The following is a 27,442-nucleotide window of genomic DNA, read 5'->3' as shown; positions in this document are numbered from 1 at the left end:
CTCTTTAGTCACTCTCAGGCCACCCACATCAGCTGGGGCCCTAGTCAGGGAGTCCTGAGATTACCAAACAGAGATGATGGGCCTAGATCTTGAATAAATACCTCTCTCCATTGTTACTGATTATCTCCATCAGAAACAATGCAATAGACCCCTTTGTGGGCCCCCAAAGGATATTGCCCTCAACTTAGATCAACAATGGTAGAGAATGTTCCATCCTCTGAAGGGAGGCTGGACAACATACTCTATGTTCCACTAAGGAAGATGGGTCCTGAAATTGGGGCATTTGGAACATTCCTACTCATGACCACAGAATGTGAGGTCATATCTATAGGGATGCAGAGGCTCCTAAGGTGAATTTGGGTCTGGATCAGATCAAATCAATGAGGTTTACAGTCAACAATATTTATACACCTTTCCCATCTTTGGGAGCTACTCTCTTCCCTGATCCAGCTTTCAGGTCCTTTTTCCAGCCATGACATCATCTACCAAGACAATAACTAGGATCCACCTGCATATCAGATGTCAGGTTCAGGAAAAAAAATAGTTTAGTTATGGGCTCTTTGTAATATAACTAAAATAAGACTATTATCTACAAAACGGAGACCCACCAACTTTTCATCTGAACTATTCCAGCTTTTAGGTTCATGATTAGTCAACAACAATTTGTTTTGCTCTATATGTTAACTCTTTTTTCTTTTCTTTTTTTAAAAATATTTTCTTTGTTTTATCTTTGAGAGAGATGCAGAGAAAGAGAGAGAGAAATATGAGAGCACTGCTCAGCTCTGGCTTATGGTGGTGCAGGGGATTGAACCTGGGACTTTGGAGCCCTAGGCATGAGAGTCTCTGCATAACTGTTATGCTATCTACCCCTGCCCACACTTTTTTTTTTTAGAGTAAGCAATACCTCTGTTAAAAGACATATACTTTAGGAATTAGATATCTTTAGTCCCTTACTTGGATATTATCCAGAGTTAGAATTTTTTTTTTAATTTCTTTTTTGGGGAATTAATGTTTTACATTCAACAGTAAATACAATAGTTTGTACATGCATAACATTCCCCAGTTTCCCATATAACAATAGAACCCCCACTAGGTCCTCTGTCATCCTTCTTGGACCTGTATTCTCCCCACCCACCCCAGAGTCTTTTACTTTGGTGCGATATGCCAATTCCATTTCAGGTCTACTTGTGTTTTTTTTTTTTTTTTTTTCTGATCTTGTTTTTCAACTTCTGCCTGAGAGTGAGATCATCCCATATCCATCCTTCCATTTCTGACTTATTTCACTTAACATGAATTTTTCAACTCTTTTTTCATCCACCAGTTCCAGATGGTACCATGATGCCAGCCAGGCTTCCCTGGGCAGACAACTTCACCAATGTGTCTTGGAGCCCTGCTTCCCTGGAACCCTACCCCACTGAGATTATGGATCGACCTGCCAATATCCATGTTCAGTGAGGAAGCTATTACAGAAGCCAGACCTTCTACCTTCTGCACCCCATAATGACCGTGGGTCCATATTCTCAGAGGGATAAAGAATTGGAAAGCTATCAGGGGAGGTGATGGAATATGGAGTTCTGATGGTGGGAATTGTTTGGAGTTGTACCCCTCTTATCCTATTGTTCTTGTCAGTGTTTCCTTTTTTAAATAAAAATTAAAAAAAAAAAAAGAAGTGAGGGAGAGATTACCAGGACTTAAAAAGCCAAGCCAGGGCCATTTTGGTAGTTACATACCACAACATATCAATGGAGGAAAGCAGATGGGGAATTTCCTGTGTGCTTAACCTGTGAACTCATGGCTATCAGGATACTGAACCATTCACAAGGATAACCAGAATTTAAGGGAAAAGCATGGATGAGAACTAAACCTGTGTGGGTTGCTCAGGCCCTGTCATCAGGTTAGAGATTGTGTTTGTTCTTTAAAAAACTCAGAAAAAGCAGTGATTCCATATTGTTATCCCTGTTGGCTGAAAACACAGCAGCTAGACACTGAATTGGCATCATAGGAAAAGCTGTTAAAAGACAGAGATGGATAATATATATTGGTCAGAGGATTAATACATTACAACAGAAAGACATAACCATTGCCAATATATATACTTCCAATATAAAGGCACAAAAATACATAAAATAAGTACTTACTGACCTGTAGGGAGACATTGATGGGAACATAGTAGTAGTAGGAGACCTTCACTCATAATCGCATCTAAATATCGGTCATCATGACAAAAATTCAACAAGAAAATAGAGAGCCTAAATAAAGTCATAGATGTAATGAGCTTAGCTGATATATTCAGAACCTTTTATCCCTGAAGACAAGTATAAACATTGTTCTAAGTCTGGGTTTCTTGGAGGGAACAAGGTAGGAGTGAGCTTGCTAAAGGGGTCTTCCAGCATACTGTCGCAGTGGGCAATACACAGACGTTTTTAGGGGCCCGTTGTGGGGAATGGAACAACTTCATTGATGCAAATGTATAAAGGGGTAGCTGACCAGGGGAAGTAGCCAGCTGACCAATGAGGTCAATATCTCCTTATAAGGGAAAAGAGAACAAGGAAATGAAAGGGTATGGATGGTGATGCAGGAACAGGGAAACAGAAATATAAGGAAAGGGAAGCTCACCAGAAAGGGGAGAGGGGTGGGTGATGATGTGAGGCTAATAGGAAGGTCGGAATTCCCCAGCGTACTCTTGCCACATGTCACTCAACCACAAGGCTGGCCAAGGGGAGACTAATAGACAAGCTTCCAGGGGGATCAGCCATCCATGCTCAAGCATACATCAGACCCATTTTTAATCATACATGGAACATTCCAAGAATTGACAGTCTTGGGAAACAAAGACAGCCTTAAACAATATCTGAATATTGAAATCCTAAATCTTTTCTAACCATAATACAGTGAGGTGACAAATAAACCACAAAAAGGAGAAAGAAGTACACCCAAAATACAAAAACTAGTCAATATTCTCTGAATAACACCTGGGTCACTGAAGAAATCAAAAGAGAACATGAAAAATTTACTTGGAGAACAATGAAAATGAAGAGACCAACTACCAGACCCTGCTTGTGCAGTGTAGAAAAGTTGTCCAAACCCACAGTAAAAAACAGCAAAAATTTCAAATTATCCAACATCACAACTGAAACAATGATAAGAAGAGCGATTGACGCCTTTTGCCACTGCAATCAGAAAAGAAAGGGATATCAAAGGTATGCATATAAAAAAGGAAGAAATCAAACTATCACTATTGACTGATGGCATGATAAAATACTTATATAACTCCCCAAAATGGCATTAAAAAAAAAAAAACTCATGGAGATCCCAAGCCCAACTTTTCAACTCCAACAGTCTGGTGAGACCTTTTTTTTAAATTTTAATATTTATTTTATTTATTTATTCCCTTTTGTTGCCCTTGCTGTTTTATTGTTGTAGTTATTATTGTTGTTGTCATTGTTGGATAGGACAGAGAGAAATGGAGAGAGGGAGGGGAAGACAGAGAGGAGGAGAGAAAGATAGACACCTGCAGACCTGCTTCACCGCCTGTGAAGTGACTCCCCTGCAGGTGGGGAGCCGGGGTTCGAACCCGGATCCTTATACTGGTCCTTGTGCTTTGCACCACCTGTGCTTAGCCTGCTGCACTACAGCCCGACTCCCTGGTGAGGCCTTTTTTAACACACGAGACTACACAGTTCCATTTCAGATGGTGTACTCACTAACAAAGTTATAAATCCTAGATATTGGCTAGGTCCCAGGGTACTGGGTACAAATATACAGATATCAGTAAGTTAGGGGCAACTATATATGTCAAAAATAAAAGTGCTTAATAGTCCTCTGTGATTAGACTTAGATCTAATAAACTTGGTAAATTTATGCTTCTTGGTTTTATCTAGAAGAAAAAAACTAAGAAGCATAAATTATATAATTCAATATTTACTACTTAGGCCTAGACACACTCCTCTCCTACCCTTTAATTCACTTCCCTCAATCACTCACTCAACTAAGTAAACAAAAGAATGTAAGTACTTATGACTTCTAATCTTTTCTGACAGCATCAGCATTATTGTCAACGCTTAAGAATGATCAAAAGGATTGCACCAAAGTAAAAGACTCTGGGCTTGTGGACAGAGAGGAGCCTAGGGAGAGATTATGTGGCTGGTAACAGTCCAGCACTTTACCAGTTGAGACACCACCTCCAGTCTGTATCACCAACAAAAAGATGGCTGAAGGGAGGAGTACTCCCTGAAGACTCACCAAATGCAAGTGTGAGTCTCCATTGCTACTGCTCTCAGAATCTGGAGTAGCAGGGGGGGAAGGCTCTGTGCTGACAACAAGGAACAGAGAACTAATGAGGACACTCAGGAAAAGATCTATAACTCAGTGGCCTAGCAGTGGGGCTGTGAGAGTCTCTTTACATAACCACTGGATTATCTCTGCTGCTTTTATCTGCTGCTTTATCTCTTGGTCAGGAGTGATGGATTAAGCTAAGAAGCCTACTATAGTTTAAAAGCCCTCAGGATCCCATAGCCCACAGGGGAGAAAAAGAATAAAAGAGGCTTTTAAGCCACTGTGCTCCAATTCAGGGTTTAAAATAATATTGAAACAACTGTCATTTTCCACAACTGCAAACTCTTTAAGAACCTTAATTAGACACAAGTCAATCCAGGCAAGGGTGATCAGTAATTTGAAAATTACTGAGAGGGACCTCAAAACATATTATATAAAATAGTTAAACCAACAAGAAGAAATATTGGAGAAATGAATAAGGACAAGAGTCCAGATAAAAGCCCCCCAAAAGGTTGAAGCACAAAATAATGAAGTCAACATCCAAACACCAGTTAAGGAAATAATCACAGGAGTGAGTAAAGAATTTCAAAGAATTGTCATCAGAAATGCAGAAACAACAAATGAGACTCTGGAAGAAAACACTAATTATCTCAAGGTTGTTAGAGAACTGAAAGCTAAAATAGCTAAACTGAAAAGGCTGAGCTAAGAACACAACTAGCTGAAAAAGCTAAAACAGTATCAGAACAGGCTAACAAAACATATGAATACCAGAAAATAGTAGAGGGGAGAAAGAATAGAATAAATGAAGCTGAAGACAGAATTAGCAAGATCAAATTAGAGACAACTAAAAAATAAGTAAGAGATATTAAAAAGAGATTAAGAGATATTGAAAACAATAACAGAGACTGATGGGATGACTTCAGAAGAAATAATAAACACATTATTGGCTTACCAGAGGAATAAAGAGAGGGAGGGAAAGAAAGCATTCTTCAGGACATAATAGCTGAGAACTTCTCTAGTCAAGACAACATAAAAGACATAAACGTTCAAGAAACCTAGAGGGTCCCAAACGGAATTAACCTAGACTTAAAGACACCAAGACATATTCTATTTAGAATAGAAAGGAATAAGGATAAAGAAAGGATCCTGAAGGCTGCAAGAGAAAAACAAAGAGTAACCTACAGAGGAGAAACCAGTAAGATTAGCAGCAGACTTCTCCACACAAACACTACAGGCCAGAAGAGAATGGCTAAATATCTATCAAGTGCTCAATGAGAGAGGCTTTTAACCAAGACTACTGTATCCTGATAGAATATCCTTCAGACAAGATAGAGGAATATTCCATGTTCATGGGTTGAAAGAATTACCATTATCAAAATGAATAAACTACCCAGAGCCACATACAGATTTAATGCTATCCCCATCAAGATCCCAGCCACATTTTTAGAAGAATAGAACAAATATTCTATTTGGAACCAGAAAAGATCTAAAATTGCCAAAAAAAATCTTGAGAAGAAAGAACAAAACTGGAGGCATCACACCCCCAGATCTCAAATTGTATTATAGGGCTATTGTCATCAAAATTGTTTGGTACTGGAATATGAATAGACACACCGACCAAGTGGAATAGAATTGAGATCCCAGAAGTAAGCCCCCACACATATGGACATATGAACTTTGACAAGGTGCCCAGAATATTAAATGGGGAAAGCAGAGTCTCTTCAACAAATGTTGTTGGGGAAATTGGGTTGAAACATGTAGAAGAATGAAATTGAACCACTATATTTCACCAAATACAAAAGTAAATTCCAAGTGGATCAAGGACTTGGATGTTAGACCAGAAACTATCAGATACTTAGAGGAAAATATTGGCAGAACTCTTTTCCACATAAGTTTTAAAGACATCTTCAATGAAACAAGTCCAATTACAAAGAAGACTAAGGCAAGCATAAACCTATGGGACTACATCAAATTAAAAAGTTTATGCACAGCTAAAGAAACTACTGTCCAAACCAAGAGACCCCTCACAGAATGGGAGAAGATCTTTACATGCAATATATCAGACAAGAGGCTAATAACCAAAATATATAAAGAGTTTGCCAAACCCATCAACAGGAAAACAAATAACCCCATCCAAAAATGGGGGGAGGACATGGACAGAATATTCACCACAGAAGAGATCCAAAAGTCTGAAAAACACATGAAAAAATGCTCCAGGTCTTTGATTGTCAGAGAAATGCAAATAAAGACAACGATGAGATACCACTTCACTCCTGTGAGAATGTCATACAACAGAAAAGGTAACAGCAGCAAATGCTGGAGAGGTTGTGGGGTAAAGGAACCCTCCTGCACTGCTGGTGAATTTGTAAATTGGCCCAACCTCTGTGGAGAGCAATCTGGAGAACTCTCAGAAGGCTAGAAATGGATCTACCCCATGATCCTGCAGTTCCTCTCCTGGGGATATATGCTAAGGAACCCAACACATCCATCCAAAAAGATCTGTGTACACATATGTTCTTAGCAGCACAATTTGTAATAGCCAAAACCTGGAAGCAACCCGTGTCCAACAACAGAGGAGTGGCTGAGCAAGTTGTGGTATATATACACAAAGGAATAGTACTCAGCTACTAAAAATGGTGACTTCACCATTTTCAGCTGATCTTGGATGGACCTTGAAAAATTCATGTGAATTTAAATAAGTCAGAAACAGAAGGATGAATATAGGATGATCTCACTCTCATGCAGAAGTTGAAAAACAAGATCAGAAGAGAAAACACAATTAGAACCTGAATTGAAATTGGCATATTGCACCAAAGTAAAAGACTCTAGGGTGGGGGATGGGGGGAGAATACAGGTCCAAAAAGGATGACAGAGGACCTGGGGGGGTTGTATTGTTATATGGAAAACTGAGAAATGTTATGCATATATAAACTATTGTATTTACTGTCGAATGTAAAATATTAATTCCCCAATAAAAAAATTAAAAAAAAGTAATGTCATCATAAGCCCTCTTATGAGCCTCGGAAGGCCCTTGCCTTCTCTATAAATTAACACTGGAAACTACCCACTTTCAAAAGGAAGGTTGAGTCAACCTACTTTGCACCACAAAGAACAGTCCTGAATAAGTGCAGCCTACCAAATTCCCAGCTGTGACCATGGACTTCAAGCTCAGATTGACTGGTACTCAGAGATTACACAGGCTCCTGTGATAAATATGAATACAGATAGGCCCTCAGTCAAGTTGATGTGGTAGACAATTAATTGTATTTATATAATTACTTCATGTTTGGAAACTACTTTCTGCCCTGATTCAGCTTTCTAGTCCTATTCTCAACTCTGACACCATCTTCCCAGATAATATTTTTAGTCTACCTGCATGTTAGCTATCAATCTCAAACAAAAATTACTAAATTCATGAGCCCCTAGGAACATATCTTACTTTTTAATTTTTATTGCCTTTATTTATTTATTGGATAGAGATAGTCAGAAACTGAGAGGGAAGAGAGTGATAGAGAGGGAAAGAGACAGAAAGGCACCTACAGCCCCACTTCACCACTTGTAAAACTCTCTCCCTACAGATGGGGGTTGGGGGCTTGAACCCAGGTCCTTGCACATTGTAACATGTGCACTCAACCAGGTGCACCACCTTAGGAACATCACTAGGAATATATTTAAAATAGACTTCCTATCTCCTTTTTTAAATTTTTTAAAAATATTTATTTATATATATATATTTTTTTTCACAAGAGCACTGCTCAGATCTGGCTTACGGTGGTGCAGAGGATTGAACCTGGGACTTTATTTATTATTTTTTAATATTTATTTACTTATTCCCTTTTGTTGCCTTGTTGTTTTATTGTTGTAGTTATTATTGTTGTCACTGTTGGATAGGACAGAGAGAAATGGGGAGTGGAGGGGAAGACAGAGGGGCAGAGAAAGATAGACACCTGCACACCTGCTTCACTGCCTGTGAAGCGACTCCCTTGCAGGTGGGGACCCTGGTGCTTGAGCCGGGATCCTTAAGATGCTCCTTGTGGTCCTTGTGCTTTGTGCCACCTGTGCTCAATCCACTGTGTTACCACTGGACTCCCTGAACCTGGGACTTTAGAGCCTCAGGCACAAGAGTTTCTTTGCATAACCATTATGCTATCTACCCTTGTCTGACTGCTTATCTTCTTTCCAATCTGTTCTTATCTTTATTAAATACTTTTCCTTGTTTATGTCTTACTGCCTCTCAGTCACCAAGTTGCAGATATTTTACTCTGAACTGCCTGGCCAGAAAACCTCACTGGGGGTTCAGGCCACAGCCCAGCGGATTAAGCGCACATGGCGCAGAGCGCAAGGACCACTGTAAGGATCTGGTTCAAGCCCCGGCTCCCCACCTGCAGGGGAGTCGCTTCACAGGCAGTGAAGCAGGTCTGCAGGTGTCTGTCTTTCTCTTCCTCTCTCTCTGTCTTCCCCTCCTCTTTCCATTTCTCTCTGTCCTATCCAACAATAAACAACATCAACAATAACAATAATAACCACAACAGGGATACAACAACAAGGGCAACAAAAGGAGTAACAATGGCCTCCAGGAGGATTGGATTCATGGTGCAGGCACTGAGCCCCAGCAATAACCCTGGAGGCAAAATAAATAAATAAAAAAGAAAACCTCACCAATGTGTCCTCAGACCTCACCTCTCCAGAGCCCAGCCTCACTAGGGAAAGATAGAAACAGACTGGAGAATATGGATCTACTGGCAAATGTCTTTGTCCAGTAGAGAAGCAATTACAGAAACCAGAACTACAACCTTCTGCACTCCTTAAATAATTTTGGTCCATTTCCCAAAGAGGATGAAAGGTTAGAGGAAGATGATCAGATAGCTTTGAACTCTAGTTTTATCAGAATTCTGAAAGAGAAGAGTAAAAAAAGGAAGGTCATTCAGAAGTAAGGAGTGTAGGGCTGACTTAGAAGGGAAGAGAAAATAGGACCATAGGAAAAAAGGGCTACTGTGTATAACTATAGACAGACAGTTATAGAAATAATAATCAACCCACATCTATGACCTTGGGAGAACTACTGCAATTTCTAATGGAGGAAATGGGAACATAGAACTCTGGTGGTAGCACTAGTTTGGAATTATATCCTTGTATATACAAAATTATCATATAATTTTGTAAATAAATATCAAATCACTAATAAAAATAATTTCTGAAAATATTCAACAAGTTAGCAGGATACAAAATCAATACATCTAAGTCACTGGTATTTCTATATACAAAGGGTCAGAGAAAGGGAAATAAAAGACTCAATGCCATTTACAATAAGACCAAAAAAAATAAATTTACTTTGGAGTGAATCTCCCAAAGGAGGTGAAATCTATAGAAGATTATCAAAGGAATAGAGAATGGCACACAGAAATCAAAAGCCATACCTTTTTCCTGTATTGGCAGAATAAGCATTTTTAAATGATCATGCTACCAAAGGCAATCTATAATTTCAGCGCATTCTCTACTAAGATCCTGATGGCATTTTAAAAACAAATTGAACAGCCTGTCTAAATATTTCTGTGGAACCACAAAAACAAACAAACAAAAAAAACATGTAGCCAAAGTACTCCTAAGAAAAAAGGAAAAACTTGGAGGTAGCATGCTCCCAACATCAGTTTATACAATGCGCCGCCCTGTCACGACCACCAGAGATAATGACAAAGTCATCTCCTCTGGACCTGCATTCAGACTTCAAAGAAGCTGGTCAGAAGGACAGGAATGGGTCGACGCATTCTCCCCCCGTTATTGCTACAAACAATTATACTGTCACAATTGATTAATAATGCTTTGGCAGTGCCTGGTGGGAATGGAGAGTCAGAAACACCCCCTCTCCCTTACACAGGAGCATATTTGAAAGTTACATTATGAATGTGGAGAAGGTGGTTCAACATAGACGGACAAAACAAGTTATGTTATGACTTGCCCCTCATAGAAACAATATAGAGATTGAGGCCTCCCAGGTACAAGTTGACATATTGAAACAAAGAAAGATTAATAGTTAAACTGTACCAGACCTAGATGAGCAGTAGTCCACGACTAGGCAAAGATCTGTATGCCCCCATAGAAGATTAATGGTAGAGATAGCCCTCAGCAAAAGTCTAAAACAATTCTGGGTATGACCTCCCCTGAGAACAGAACGATACAAAGTATTGTACCCATTCTTTACAGTTATGGGGGAATAACATGTAGCTTGCCAAAGCCACAAGACTATTGTTACTTCTTTATGAGCTGGTTGCTTAGGCAACCTGAATGTAACCTGAAAAAAGTATAAAAGCTAATGCAGTTTCACTATTAAAACAAGTCCAGATTCACCCTCCAACAGAGTGTGATGTCTATCTGTTCTCCCTCGCCGACTCCTGACCCACCTGGGAGGTTGCCTTCAAGACCCCTGACCCTCCTGCTGCTCATCCACTGAGTGGTCTGCGGCAGGTGGCGTCCGAACAGGGACTTGGGGGAAGATCATCCAGGTAAGGTAGCAATCTGAACTATTAGGAAATTCAGGTCAGGATAGGACCCCACACGTTAAGGGGACTGCAGCCCCACCGCTGGAAGTAGCGGTTTCATAGGAAGTGGGACGGTAACATGGGGCAGGAGAGCTCAAAGAATGAAGGGCTCTTCCTCTCAGTCCTTCAGCAGATGCTGCTGGGATGAGGAATTAGTGTACCCCACAACGAGCTAAAGCAATTCTTAGCATTTATTAAGAAAAGCAGTCCATGGTTCCCAGAAGAGGGAACATTATCATTAGAGGACTGGAGAAGAGTAGGAAAAGATCTGAGAAAATTTTACTCAGAACATGGGCCCAGCGAGATTCCAGCTATAACCTTCTCTTTATGGAGCCAGCTGAGAGACTTATTAGGAGACAAATCAGAGTATGAATGTTTGGTAGAAGAAACACAGTCTAATCCTAAGAAAAATAAAGGCTATGGAGCTCTTGAGGAACAAGTTAGTCGCCCACTACTAGAGAAGTATAAGTGGCAGAATGATGACTGGTTAGATCCTGAAGAAGAGGCAGAATTAGATGATGAGGCCGCCCATTTTCATAATGATGATGACGGTCTTTTGCCCACCATCCCTATGGCCATGGTGCCTCCCTTGAAGCTCAAAGACAGACAGGGAGGACGTAGAGTCCCTGCTAATGCTGGGTTTATGGCCGCCGTAAAAGAGGCAAGAAGAGAAGGGGATGTTGGGTTCCTCTTCATCACCCAGATGTGGTAATCTGAAAATAAAAATTATTTTGCTAAGGTAAATAGATATTTAAGGTAAAAGCCTAAGTATTTAAATTGACTAACCTCTTGAAAGTGTCAATGTGACAATTCTTCATCTCCAAATTAAAATACAAATTATATGTATGGTTTTAAGTCAGAGAGGTTCTGGGACATAATGGAGGGCCCCATAATGCCCTGTGAAACTATTTCTGTGGAAATTAGTCCACAACAAAATTTGTTGTTTGTTTGGCACTGTAAATCTTCTAAAAAACATTGTCACAAATGTGTGTTGACTCTTTAAGTAATTTGAGTTTGTTTAGAGTTTAAAATAAAATTAATTTAAAAATCAATATACTTTAGTTAAATTTGGTATAAAGATCCTGACATTCAAAGATTGATAGATAAGGTTAAATAAGATAGACTTTAGATTTACTTCCTTTAAAATTCAAACAGAGCCTTTTAAAATAGATATCACACACTTAGGGTGTGTCTCAATTTTAACTGAGTGTGACAAAAGACTAAAAGAGTTATTATTGATATATATAAATTTGTCTAGTACCTTCTCACTTAAAAAGATAAAATAAACCTAGATAAACAAAAAACATAACTTGTCAATGGTTATGCTGAAAAATTTCATGCCTAGAGCTTTTGCTCTGGTACCCCTCTATATATCTTTCCACATTTAAAAATATCTAATTTATTTCAAGACAGTGTCAAAAGTCTATTTTTGATACATACATGTGTTTCTGATCTGATAAAAAGTTTAATATTTGATAAATCCTTATTAAACAAAATTAGTCTAAAGATGTCATTATAAGATGGTATAAAAATAGATTATTTTAAACATATATGACTTTTATAATGAGTAAAGTACTATGATCCTAACATTAAACTAAGTTCTAATAATATGCTTAAATTGTTTAAGTGATTTTAAAATTATACTACAAAGATGATAATCATTTTATTGTTAAAAAGGCCTTCTAAAATTATATAAATATATTTAAACAAATTCTTAGTCATTAGATTATCAATTTTAATATTTTTCCTGGCCTTGTGTATGTCTTTCTGGTCACAAATAAAAGACTACAACCATGACAAGCCTTCACATAAAGAACCAGCGTTTCATATGGTAAAAAGCTTTCTTAAAATAAAAAATTCCCTATATGTAGCCCAATTTCAGTTTATGTGACTTAATAATGTTTTTATGTTTTTCCAAAGATAACAAAATCTCAGCTGATTCCAACAGCCTTAGTAGTCTTTACTGATGGGTCCTCCTCAAAGACAGGACCACAGACTCCACACACCATTCTTGGTGGAGCACTCTTTGCCATTAATGTTTTAAATTTGGACACGCAGAAAAAAATCTGCCAGTGATAGGTTCTAAAAAACTACAACTAACAGTAGATATGCACTGGTTAAATGGAAAGACCCCCTGTCAGGGTCCTAAAAAATACCAGATCCCGTCCTCATATGGGGATGAGGGCATGCTTGTGTTTTCTCCCATACAGATAATGAAGCCCGCTGGCCACCAGAGAGATCCATCCAACAAACGGAGGAGAAGGAGACAAAATGCCTGCAGATGCCGAGACCTATGAAAATTGACAGAAAGGATGGAGAAGCTGAGGCTTAAGATCACCCGGCGTTGTTGATAATTATTATACAAGAGAAATTAAGCTCATGATCTTCTCCCCATATGGGGTCGCTGCAATAGTAGTTATAGAGCACTATGTATTACTCCTTTGCCTTATAATTCCTCCTATAGGACTAGGAACCACGTTATGGGCATTTGGCAACACAATGATATTTCCCATGACATTGACACCCTTCAGGCCCAGATTAGCGCCATAAGCGCTTCCTCCCTAGATACCCCGGATGTTTGGGAATTTGCCCAAATTCTAAAAGAGGGTTTGACATCTCTCAACCCTATTAATTGGCAACATATTCTCATATCACTGGGAGGCATTGTTTTCGTACTAGTAATTTTTCTGCTTATTCTTCCAGTCCTCTTCAAGCTCCTCTCCAGATCCATCAGACAGCTCCAAACTGAATTCCATCGCTTTAAACTAAATAAAAAAGAGGGAGATGCCCTCTTCACGACCCTCTTCGCCGCCCCTTCACGACCACCAGAGAGACTGACAAAGTCATCTCCTCTGGACCTGCATTCAGACTTCAAAGAAGCTGGGCAGAAGGACGGGAATGGGTCGACACATTCTCCCCCCGTTATTGCTACAAACAATTATACTGTCACAATTGATTAATAATGCTTTGGCAGTGCCTGGTGGGAATGGAGAGTTAGAAGCACCCCCTCTCCCTTACACAGGAGCATATTTGAAAGTTACATTATGAATGTGGAGAAGGTGGTTCAACATAGACGGACAAAACAAGTTATGTTATGACTTGCCCCTCATAGAAACAATATAGAGATTGAGGCCTCCCAGGTACAAGTTGACATATTGAAACAAAGAAAGATTAATAGTTAAACTGTACCAGACCTAGATGAGCAGTAGTCCACGACTAGGCAAAGATCTGTATGCCCCCATAGAAGATTAATGGTAGAGATAGCCCTCAGCAAAAGTCTAAAACAATTCTGGGTATGACCTCCCCTGAGAACAGAATGATACAAAGTATTGTACCCATTCTTTACAGTTATGGGGGAATAACATGTAGCTTGCCAAAGCCACAAGACTATTGTTACTTCTTTATGAGCTGGTTGCTTAGGCAACCTGAATGTAACCTGAAAAAAGTATAAAAGCTAATGCAGTTTCACTATTAAAACGAGTCCAGATTCACCCTCCAACAGAGTGTGGTGTCTATCTGTTCTCCCTCGCCGACTCCTGACCCACCTGGGAGGTTGCCTTCAAGACCCCTGACCCTCCTGCTGCTCATCCACTGAGTGGTCCGCGGCAATACAACAAAGCAATAGTCACCAAAATAGCATGGTAATGAAATAAAAATGGACACTTGGATCAGTGAAGTAGATTCAAGGCTTAGAAATGAGCACACACATATACAGCCACCTAATGTAAGATAGAGAGGCCAAAACAGTTCATTGGTGTAAAGAATGTCTCTTCAATACATGGTGCTGGGAAAACTGGACAGCCATATATAGAAAAGTGAAACTAGATCACCACAAAAACTATACACCAAAACCAATTAAAACCAGATAAATATCCTGGGTATTAGACCAGAAATTCCACAATTAATAGTAAAAAACATGGGTGAAATTTTGCAATATCATCACCTAAAAGATGTATTTGGAGACTTAACCTCATGGACATGTAAAATATAAACAAGAGTAAATAATTGGGACTACATGAAACTAAGAAGTTTGTACTCATTGAAAACAAACTAGACAAGGATAACCAGGTATCTCAGTGAATGGGACAAGATATTTTCACATTACATATCTGACAAACAACTGATATGAAACATCTATAAAGGATTAATATAGCTCTACAAAAGAGAAAATAATAATAACCCATTTAAACAGTAGGCCAAACAATTAAAGAGACAGTTTTCTAAAGAAGAGATACACATGGCCTGCAGACATACGGAAAATCCTCCACTTATCATTGGAGTGATGCAAATTAACACTAAACTAATATTTCTTCTCACACCTATGACAATGGCCTATGTCAACAAAATAGGAAATGGCAGATGGAGTAAAATATATGATGTTATTCTGCTGGTGGAAATATAAATTGGTTCAGTCTCTTTGGAAGATTATATTAGGAATTATTAAACAAGTAAAAATGAAATTATCTTATGATCCAGTGGTACCACTCACACATGTATCCAAAGGACACTCACATACTAATTCATAGTTGTCTCATACACAACTATGTTCATTTACAACTATGTTCATAGTTGCATTATTCAAGATAGCCAAAGAGTGGAAGCAACCTAAATGCCTATCAACAGATGATTGCCTAGAGAAATTATGGGGTACATACTCCATGAAAATACTACCCCCAAATAGTATTTTAAAAATACTTATTAAAATATTAATTAAAAAAGACAATTTTGTGCCCTTTGGTGATTATGCTTAGTGAAATAAGTAAAGAGATTAATGGCAACTACTGGCTAGTTTTACTGATATGTAGATCTAGAGACCAGATATATATAAAGTTGCAAAAAAAAAAAAGCACTCAAACAAACAGATGCTAACTGTTTCTAAGATTTGTTGAAAATTATGGTGGTTATTACTGGTAGGTTAGGAGGGTGAATAGATAGGACATTGATGATGGGTTTGTATCTCTGTAATCTTACGGTCTTATAACCCACTGTTAGACACAAATAAAAGATAGTTTAAAAATGGTTTATGGGCTAGAGGCATAGCATAGCAGTTATACAAAGAGATTTTAAGCTTGATGTGCAGAAATTTTCAAGTTTCATCCCCACACTATCATAAGTCAGAGGTGGGCAGTGCTTTAGGAAAAAAGAAAAAAATGTGGTGAGCTTTTATAGAGTTCATATTTTGCCAAGTTCCATGTTAAGATTTGAGGAAAGATCATAAAGTAGAACACAGGAAATTATAGTGTAATAGTAGGTAATTTAGCTATTTTTAACTTAAATATTTAATGAATGACAATGCCAGATTTTATTATTTGAACATATATATACAAAAATATGATTTATACTATTAATAAATAAATACTTTATCCTATTAATAATAAATAATGCGATTCTACTTTTAATTTTTTAGAAAAATGATAAAACCAATAAATACCTAAGCTACTTAAAAAATTCACTTTTTGCTCTAGAGTAGTTGATTTTTTATTTATTATTTTTAAAACATTTTTTTACTTTATTAGGGGATTAATGTTTTACAGTTGCTAGTAAATACAGTAGTTTATACATGCATAACATTTCTCAGTTTTCCACATAACAATTTTTAAAACACTTGTTATTCTTTTTATGAAAACATTAATTGATCTGAACATTTATGGATACATTTTATGATGTAGAGCATCTGGTGATGAAATGTAAAAAACAAAATCTTAATTACCACCACACCTCCCTAGTTCTGCTGAATTAATTCAAGACAAGACACTAAAGTATTTAGACAGATGGCAGTGGTCACCATATTAGCTTTTGATTTCTCTACAGGGAAGCAAGAGAAAGAAGAATTCTTAAGATATGTGCTTTTCATCTATTCACAATTTAAAATCCTCTACAAACATGTATTTATTCAAAGTTGAATGTTTTCCTATCTGATTAGGCAGTTTTCTACTTCAGTAAGCATGTAATGTGGAGGTAGCTGAATTCCTACAGTAAGAAGTGAGAAAAACAATAGTTATAGCTTAGAAACAAAACAATCTGGAATAATTAGTACTGTTGGAATCATAAAGAATTTCATAGGAAGTAACTTTCTGATGAACCCACAATATGGGGTTAAAGAGTTAAAAGCTCAAATTTAAGGAAGACTGAGACTAGGCTATGTTTATACAATAAACAACGTTAAAAGACTGTGTTTATAATAAATTATCTTGATGTTTCATTCTTGCCATGTACAATTGCATTATTTTTCAAAGGAGATGATAAGAACTGAACAAAAATTAGCTTTTTATTTGAATTTGCACCCAGCTTACATTTAAAACAGCACTTTCACATTTTCCTTGGAAAAATAAGTATCTGTTGAATATATTAACACATTATTTCAAAGGTAGGATAGGTTTCAAACAACTTTTTAAATATCAACTAAATTGTCAAAGTGAAAATGTCAATCATTTGTAAGCATAACCATTAAGATTTCACTATTGTGCAACACCATTTTACCCTTTGAGTTTAGCTACTTGGTCACTAAAGGGACTATATCAATTATTAGTAGAAGAAAAAAAATTTCCCTCTGAGAAAGTCTTTAGTGCTCAAATTCTTAATGAAAGCTGTGAATTTCAAAATGGTAGTAACAAAGTTTATCAATATGGGTCAGAAGAGCAGAATAGCTTTTTCCTCAAACATAAAGTATGTGATTAATAAATATGTTTTTTTATAGAGATAGATAAATCAACAGGGGAAGTGGAGATAGTGAAGGACAGAGAAACAAAGACACAGGCAATACTGCATCATCAGTCAAGAAGCTTCTCCCCTTCAGGTGGGGGTCAGATCCTTGTACACTGTAACGTGCATTCAGCCAGGTGTGCTACCTCCTAGCCCAGATAGTAAATATTTTAATACAGTACTAGAGATAAATCTACGGTCTCACATACACAACATACTTATTATCCATTTGACTCACTATTTTATTGCTATAATGGGCCAAAGAAGGATAGAGAAAATATTGTTTGTATGAATTTCCAAGAGGTGTATATATATGGAGAGAGAGAGAATGTATCCCGTAAAACAGAAGTTTATATATGAATAAACAAGTTGTGTAAGAATTATCTTTAGGGGGATGGTTGGGCAGTACCTCAGAGGGTTAAGTGCATGTGGTGCAAAGCACAACACCAGGCTGTAAGGATCCCGGTTCAAACACCCCACACACACACCTGTGGGGGGTGGTGGTGGTCATTTCACAGGTGGTGAAGCAGGTTTGCAGTGTCTATCTTTCTCTTCCCCTCTGTCTTCCCTTCCTCTCTCCAATTTTCTCTGTCCTATCCAACAACAATGACAACAATAACAACAGTAACTACAACAACAATAAAACAAGGGCAACAAAAGGGGAAAAATCAAATTAAAAAATGTTATCTTTAAAGATAACTAGACTAGAGTGAAAAATAATATCAAAGTAGAAAATGTATAAGACTTAAAGATAAGCCACAAAATAAATCAGGGAATCAAAGTTGAAATCAATATTTTCTCTTAATATTATTTTTATAGCAGCAATAAAGTTAAAAAAGAATAGTTCATTTGAAATGGGAAAGGGAAGAATCTTTAATGAAATGTATTTTTATATGTTGGCTGAATATGATGAAGTAAATGAAAGTCTAAAGATGAAATATTGAAAAAAAAGAGAGATAATAAAATAAGGACAAAAATTCCAGGAATAAGAGGATACAAAGGAATAGGGAGAGCCAAGAGTATGATGAAATATTTCCACTTATTTCAGGACAGTTTATTATTGGCCACTACTCAAGTAAATATTAATGGTAAAAGTGTGAAATTTGATATCTGTTAAATAGTTTTCAAAGCAGATACATTTCAGGTATCACTGATTCTTCTCAAATTCCCTTAAAATTTCAAAATATATGTGTTATAAGCCTCAAGTGCTAAAATTTTATTTAAAAATATATGACATTAGTACATGCAAGATGCAAATAATAAATGTAAGTAGAAAAGTAGACACAATTAGTATAGTATGTCAACAATACTTAGTATAACCTATATTTATAAAAATATTGTTTAAATATATATACAAACAAATTCACATAGTAGATAAAGGCCCTAGTTTATTATCAAGAAGTACAGAGAACTGTGAAAAGTTAAAGTTAATCAATGAAGTGATATATTAATTAAACTTATTTTCTTAATAATATAATTGTCTTTTACATGTTGCAGCTAAGGTGTACTTTAATTCCTGTATTCCAGTAGATCTCAAGCACTTAGCCATTAAATTATTTTTTTATTTTTTTATTTTTTCCAGAGCACTGCTCACCTCTGGTTCATGGTGGTGTGGGGGATTGAATCTGGGACTTTGGAGCCTCTGGCATGAGAGTCTCTGCATAATCACCCTGGCTATTAATTGTTAATATGGAAGTATACATAAAAATAGAGGCAAAGAAGGAAAAAAGTAAGCAGAAAAGTTCATTTCACTCTAACTAGGTGGAAAATTCAAAAGAAAGGGGTAGAACCATGTAGAATAGTAACCAACAAATAACATTTTCTACCAAAAAACTATATGATTGACTATAATCCACATTAAAACTTTGCCAGTTCAGAGTCAGGTTTCCCTAAGAGACACTAGCATCCTTAAATCTAAAAGGTTAATGGAAGCCAAAGATGGTGGAAAGAAAAGCAAACACTTTGAGCTTGGTTTCACTGCACAACATGCCAACTACTATTGGCTGTCAGTAGAACAGACCATGCTGGGAGAGGACAGCATTTAAGGCAATTGTACCCCCACTTCCCAGGCTTCCTATGAGGCCAAGAAGAGACTCAACAATGTGTTAGAAAAGGAAATTAGCTAAATTTTTGTTACTGAGCCTAGTGGATCCAGGTCCTAGTATCTGAGTTTCAGATCCTCCTTCATGGAATTGATTGGTTTTGAGAGTCCCTGAGAGTCAGAAGAAAGTAGTGACACTCACATGGACAGAGAAACAGAAGTTTTCCCATAGTACATATTTAACTACAAGAACTGGACCCTGTTAGTTGCAGGAAAGAGAAACATAGAAACTATGTGGAATTCATAGTGAGCTATCCTGATTTGTTCTCTCCATTGCTCAACTGCTCAACATTCCATATGACCCAAAGAGAATTTCAATACAATGATCATAGTGTAAGAAATAGAATCTATCCCATATGCATATAAATAAAAAAATCAAAGTTGATGATTATGATGATGATAATGATAATACTTAATGATCATAAATTCCTAAGAAACATTTATAGACACAAAATTGGTTTCCCAGATTGGGAATTTTGAAAAGTCATTATAACAACACTTAAAGATAGTAGAGAATCTCAACTAAATATAAAAAAGAAAGATGACTGTATTAAAAAAGAAACATAGAAGCAGAAGAAATTCATCACCAAAGAGTGTGAAATTATAAACAAACAAACAGGGTGAAATTAAAGAGAGCATTTTAAGTGAAATTACAACTGAAACTACAGAAATACAGATCTCAGAAGGGACTATAAGCAGCATCTGCATGCAAATTATACAACTTAAAGTATGCAAACAAATTGTACAGCTTAAAAGTAATGGGCACATCTCCTTCCAAACTAATAAAAAAGTTAAAAATAGCATCACCAAGTCAGTAACATGTAAAAAAATAATAAATAATAATTGCAAAATTTCTAAAAACACATAGATGGATTTCCAAAGGCATGGCTAAGGAGTAGCAGCAGCTGCATTTCACTCTCCCTGATCAACTAGAAAAAAGAAACTCAGCTGAAGACTGAATTGAGGAAAGGGTTTTGGTCTTCTTCTGTTCCTCCTCCTCCTTTTCATTCCTCCTCCTCCTCTTCTTCTTCTCTTCCCTTTTTCCTCTTCCCTTTTTCCTCCTCCTCCCCCTCCCCCTTCTCTTCCTTCTTATTTCCACCAGCCTAATGGCTTAGGCTTCAGGCTGGCATTATGAATCCACTGCTCTCTGGAACTATTTTTGTTTCTATTTTATGTGATAGGACAGAGAGAAATTAAGTAAAAGAGGGAGATAAAGAGGGAGAGAGAAAGATAACTGCAGACTTGCTTCACCATTCATGAAGCATCATCCTCCCTGCAATGGGTGGGGCAGGAACTTGAACCTGGGTCTCCACACATGGTAATGTGTGCACTTAACTGGGTACACCACTGAAAGACCCAATTTTACTTCTAAATCATTCATATATAGGTCAAGGCAGTAAGGAACCTGAAAAAAGGTTAGGGCAGTAAAAAAAAAAAAAAAAACTTACAGTGGTCCAGGAGGGGGAGGTGGCGCAGTGGATAAAGTGCTTGACTCTCAAGCATGAGGTCCTAAGTTCAAGCCCTGGGAGCACATGTACCAGAGTGATGTCTGGTTCTTTATCTCTCTCCTCCTTTCCTTCTCATCAATCAATAAATAAAAAATATTAAAAATAACTTACAAAATTGCTGAGAAAAACTTGCATAGTTTCCCAGAATTTCAATCATACCATTGGAAAGGGGCTTTGTAAAACATACAAGAATTTTAATTAATGAATCAAAAGACGTCTTGCTTTAAAAGTATTAAAGACTGAGCATAAGGAATTAGTCAAGATCTACAGATAGTATTTAAATACACATATTCTAACAAAATGTAAATTGAATGTTTCAAAAATACAACATAGTCAATTATTTACTGCTTCATGCAATAAAAAATGACAAATGACAAGAAGAGTATGACATAATCCAGATACTCTACAATAAATTTGCCATAAATATTTGTAAGAATTGCAATAGGATTAACATATCCATATAAAACACTCAATAGAGATGTACTTGTACAAGACGCATATTTGAAATTTATAGAAAAGTTTAAAATGGATAAAAATAAGACTTGAGAACGATCAATTAGTGACTATCAGAGAAATCTTAACATAGAAGTGAAAACCAGTTACTATAAATTAATACATTAAAAATATTTTTTAATTGGAAGGTTAACATACTATTATTGAAACATGGGTAAAATTTTCCATCCCACCATGATAGGTGTCTGCTAAACACTCTCACCCCAGCCTATGTCCTTTTCCACTATCATTCACCAGGAGCCCAAAACTCACACCCCCTACCTCTCCCTCACCAAAAATCTTGGCTTTGGTACAATACAGTAAACCCAGTCAAAGGTTTACTTTGTGTTTCCTTTTTCTTTTCTTGTTTATTTATGTTCTGCCATTGAGTGGGATCACCCCATATTCATCCTTATCTTTCAGGCTTATCTTATTTAACATGATATTTTTCAAGCTCTATACAAGATGAGGTGAAAAAAGTGACTTCATCACTCTTAGTAGCTAAGTAATCTTCCAATGTGCATATATACTACAACTTCCTTGGCCACTCATATGTTGTTGATATCTAGATTGCTTCCATGGTTTATGCCATTACAAATTGTGCTGCTATGAAAATAGGTATGCAATGATTTCCTTTGGCTATATCCTCAGGAGAGGAATTGCAAGGTCATAGGGTAGATGCATTTCTAGCCTCAAGAGTTCTCCACAAGTCTCTCCACAGGGGTTGTACCAATTTACATTCCCATCAGCAGTGCAGAAGAGTTCTTTTGAAACACAAGTTTTCCTATACTTGTTGTTAATTTCCTTTCTGATGTATGACATTCTTATAGGAATGAAGTGCTATCTCCTTGGCAGAACTTTTTTTTACCTAAGTTTTAGAAACATCTTTAATGATTTAACTCCAATTACAAGGAAAACAAACAAAAATAAAACCAATAGGACTATATCAAATTGAAAAGCCTATGCACAGTAAAAGGAACTATCACCCAAATAGACACCTTTGGAAAGGGAAAGATATCTATATGCTATCCATCAGACAAAAGGGTAATGCCCATGATATATATAAGGGCTCACCAAACTAAGCAATAAAAATCATAACTCTCACCTAGTAGTTCAGAGCTTCAGGAAGGAAAGTCTTTTGCATAACCTTTATGTTGTCTCCCTGGCTCAAGTGAGAAGTTATATTTTTTTGTTTTAATTTAATTATATTGGGGGTTAATGATTTACAATGCAGTTGTTGACACATAGGTACAAGCTCTCATCTCCCCATGATAGGTATCTGCAAAACACATGTATCCTCCACTTAAGTCTTTATCTGTCAACATTCATCAGGACAATATGGCCCTTTCCACCTCCACCCATCTCCTTCCCCAGTCTTTCACTTTGGTGCAATAAATGACACCCAGTCCAACTTCTTTCTTTCTGTTTTCCCTTTCTGCCAAAGTGAGAGGTTTTAATAAATTGTTTTGGAGTTGGAAATGAATCACCTAGAGATTCTGAGTTAAAAGTAATACCTCACTACTGGCTTTCCTTTCCTCCATTTTCTCTTTACTTGCTAACATGGAGTCAAAAGCTGGCTCAGGGACATCGGAAAAGGTTGAGCTATGCCAGCACAATTGCTCAGCATCTAAACTAATACTGATCCAACCAACATGTGTCATGACCTGGAGCAAAGCTGCTATAAAATTGTAATTCTCCTTTTACTCTTCTATGTAAATCATCAGAATACTTCCCTCCACAGATTTAAACAAATTTGGTCTTTGACCTCCAGAGTCAGAAATGGCCTCAACAACTCTTTCAGATGGTTATGGTATTGACTGTTAGATATATTTCAACCACCATAAAAGGTAATTTATTTATTGACAGATCTTCAAGTAATGTCACATATGTCCAAAGTTATGCTAACAGTCTCTTTATTTCAAGTGTATCAGTAGCATGAAGCACTGAAAATTAATGAAATAATGCACTTTGTTGTATCAAGATTTGGCATCTAACACAGCTGTGTTATGTTCAGTCAGTTGCAACACCTGTCAACATGCTTGCTAAAGAACTTCAAAAGGTTTCCAATAAATACCAAATGTTGGAAAGGGGTTTTATGTCTATAAGTAAGAATTTTTCCTCATCTGTAACTTTCGGTATTTAACAACCAGGTCAGTATTGTGGTTCATAAACCAATCAGTTACTTAAGGATCTATCTGCAAATATTCAAGCCTGAAAATTTGAAACACCACAGAAGAACAAAATAACATTTGTTCACTCTTCTTGGGTAAAAAGAAAGAAAGAAAGAAAGAAAGGAAAAAAGAAAAAAAGAAAGAGAGAAAGAAAGAAGGAAAGAAGGGGAGAACATAAAATCCCCGGGAGTATGATAAAATTCATTAAATAAAACCTAAGCTTCAAAAGTAAAGAAAAATTTCAGTAAAAAAATAAAATTAATGATTTTTTAAAGCATGAAATTTTTTTCAAGAAGTTTTCATTGATATGTATAATATGAAATAGAACATATAAGCATTATAGTTGTTTACATATAATAGCATATAAAGTAAAATGCACTATAAAATATTATAATGTTTGAAAATATATATTGATAACATATAAGATGGTATACATATCTATATACTTAACTTAAAATAAATTCAAAGTATTTTTGGTAAATAAAGCTTAATAAATTGTAATACAGGAAGAAATTCTATTCAAAAAATTAAAATGTTTGGGATGTAATAGTTCAAAGCTTGTTTGATTTAATTGAGACCAACTGGTCTCATTGTTTCTTATAAACTTTGCAATATATATTCAGTAAAAAGGAATAAAAATGAACAGATGTTTCCCCTTAAAGGAGGCAGACAAAATTTTTTCTTACACAATAAATCAGCTTCTAGTGGATTTCCAGGACACTGTTTTGGGCTAGCTAGGTATAAAACTTGAAAGAAAAAAAGAAGTACCTGTGTGTGAATCCAAAATTGATAGAGCAGATTGAACTGAAGATGCACAGCATATACTGAAGGTGGAATGAAGAGGGCCAAGGGGCAGTAAAATATCTGAAAGAATAAATTTTCATTTTCTAAAGTGTACATACAATATCTAACATAACATAAGCCATTGTTAATGGTTAGCATTCTGAGTATATACAATATGCTTTATACTGTGTATCTTTCTGCCACATTTGACTTTGAAACATCAATTTTCCACATGGTGATGTAGTTGTAGACATGTAGGAGCTAAATTCACTGGATTCCCTTTTATCTCATATTTAACATTTTCCAGTTAAAGTATCAGACATGGTGTGTTATTTGCTTAGTTTTGAAAAGATTGGATGTGTTCTCTAGAAATAATGAGGCATTTTACAATATGCACACAAATATTCAGTTCCTTTAAGCAAAATAATTGTATGGGTTATAACTCTGTATACCAATGATCTCCAACTCTGAATTACTACCTGGCATATTTACTAACAATATGAAATTGCAATAAAGATCTATTTTTATAGGGGATGATAGAAGTATATTTCAATTTGTTTTATATGTGGTTGTAGGTCACATCATCTCTTTTTCTTATTTCTTCTTCAAACTTAGTAAGGAAGAAGTATGGTCTGATGTCATAGTGGAAATAAATTTTAGGTTTTCACATTTTTATAACAGAAATGCCTTTGTCTTGGAAATAAATAAATATAGTTACATTTAACCCACAGACTGGTTAGAATTCAGTAGTAAGCACAATCTGTGTTGTCTCCTAATGATTTTGATCAAGAAGAGTGTATTGATTTTGTAAGAAAATAATTTATTTCAACAGAAACTAAAACAACCTAATAAGAATAGAAAGACTCAGAATTTCACTTTACATTTTTTACTTTTTTTAAACTTAAAAAAATATTTATTTATTCCCTTTTGTTGCCCTTTTTTATTGTTGTAGTTGGATAGGACAGAGAGAAATGGGGAGAGGAGGGGAAGACAGAGAGGGGTAGAGAAAGACAGACACCTGCAGACCTGCTTCACCGCCTGTGAAAAGACTCCTGGTGTGGGGAGCCAGGGGCTTGAACCAGGATCCTTGCTGGTCCTTGCGCTTTGCACCAGCAACCTGCACTTAACCCGCTGCGCTACCGCCTGACTCCCCTACGTTTTTTATTTCATTGAATTGATACCCCCAAAACTAGGTATTTAAAAAAGATAATTCTTCTAATTATTGCATTATTAATTTTAAATTATATTAAAGCTATTGTTTTGACAGAACAAAGATATTCCTATTTATAAATGAGTATACTCTTGAAATTTGACACTTACTAGCATAGTTGTAGGTTTTTTAACATTAATTTGTGAAAATATTAACTGTCACAAGCAAGATGAGATTTAATTTTTCTAAATGTATTGTTAAGCAATGGATTAGACTTGTGAGCAGCAAATGAATACTGGAATCAAACACAACTTACCCTCTTTTAAGCAATTGTTCCACTACAAAATCTCTCTGTATTATTCACTAATTACAAATTAGAGATATGGGAATAGGCTACAAAAATCACATGCAAATTAATTTATTGTGCTTTTCATAGTACTATGAAGACAATTTAATGATATTGTCCAAGTTCTCATTTCTAAGCTTGAAAGAAGCTTAGTAAATACCACCCCAGTCTGAATTCTCATTCTCACTCTTATCTACTTCTATCTCTATCTTAACCTCGCATTCTCAAATGCTCTACAGTTTTTGAAAGCCATTTAAAACTCTCCTTCCATAATAAAGTCTTGAATGTTACTATCTGGGGTAGAAATTTTTCCCTCCACAAATTTAAACTGTCAGTTTTTGGAATGTTACATGTTTTTCTAAACATTTATTTTCTACCAGTTACTAAAATCCATATATTTCTAACTCAAATGCCTTCTAGTCTAAATTATATAGACCAACCTAAATTGTTTTTATATCTAGATAGAATTATTATATTATAAGATTACTAAGAAGTGAAATAACTAGACCAGACCTACCTGTGTATGGAAAGAATAGGGATATACCAGAAGTAACTTTAAGCTAGTGAATAGAAGATAAGTGGGCTTTCTTCTGGGCAACAAATCAAAGGAGCAGACAGTGTTTGCATAAGGGGCATAATGCAATAAGCAACATACAATTTAGAAAAAAGCTTATATGGGATTTAACACTGTTGAAGGTTCTGGAGAGTATGGTAAAATATTCCTTTGAATTATGGAACTTCTGAGAAGATTCTGAAAGCTCATGAACCTATTGACATCACTGGAACAATATGTGAGTTTCTGTGCATAGAGGAATGCACATTTTTGTGAGGAAACAGTCCACTGCTTTCATCAGGAAGTATCCCATGAGTCTGTGATTCACTATAGCCAATTAAAACTAAAGAGCAAGAGATAATTTAAAAATCAGTTTAAACTAGGAAGGGAGACTCTAATGTCATGCTAAGGAAATTAAAATGATCCAAGGCCATGAGGAAACTGTTAACATTTTTTTTTCAATGTCTGCAACAAATATAAATATAGGCTTAGAAAACAATTAAGTAGTTTATTGAAAATTATGCACATTTAAGCAGGGGAATGGAGAGAAGACATATGAGAGATTTCAAGACTGTATAATAAACATGGGAGACAAGAGGGACCAAAGAGTAGAATAAGACGTACTAATTTCTGGCTTGTATAATGGGAGATGTTGCACACTAGACATTCATCAGAAGGAATAGGCTATAAAGTTAAATAGAAAACAAGAAAGTTGTAGAATAAGCACTTGAAAATGTGGGTCTGGAATCAAAGAACAATCGGAATTAAACTTTTAGAGATAGCTGTGGCACAAATATCTATTGAATTCAAATTGATAAATGTGTC

General features: G+C 36.2%; 1 protein-coding gene across 2 annotated transcripts in view; it reads right to left on the bottom strand.

Moving 5' to 3' along the window:
- AGMO (alkylglycerol monooxygenase) overlaps positions 1-27,442 on the bottom strand; it is a 438,330-nt gene that overhangs the window by 274,508 nt on the left and 136,380 nt on the right. For both annotated transcript variants that reach the window (XM_060196150.1, XM_060196151.1), the window contains exon 5: positions 24,554-24,649. In XM_060196150.1, coding sequence (XP_060052133.1) covers positions 24,554-24,649 — 96 coding nt within the window. The remainder of the gene's footprint in view (positions 1-24,553; positions 24,650-27,442) is intronic.

This window comes from Erinaceus europaeus, chromosome 8 (genome assembly GCF_950295315.1).
Source record: "Erinaceus europaeus chromosome 8, mEriEur2.1, whole genome shotgun sequence".
NCBI lineage: Eukaryota > Metazoa > Chordata > Mammalia > Eulipotyphla > Erinaceidae > Erinaceus > Erinaceus europaeus.
This window is presented reverse-complemented; position numbering and strand designations above follow the sequence as displayed.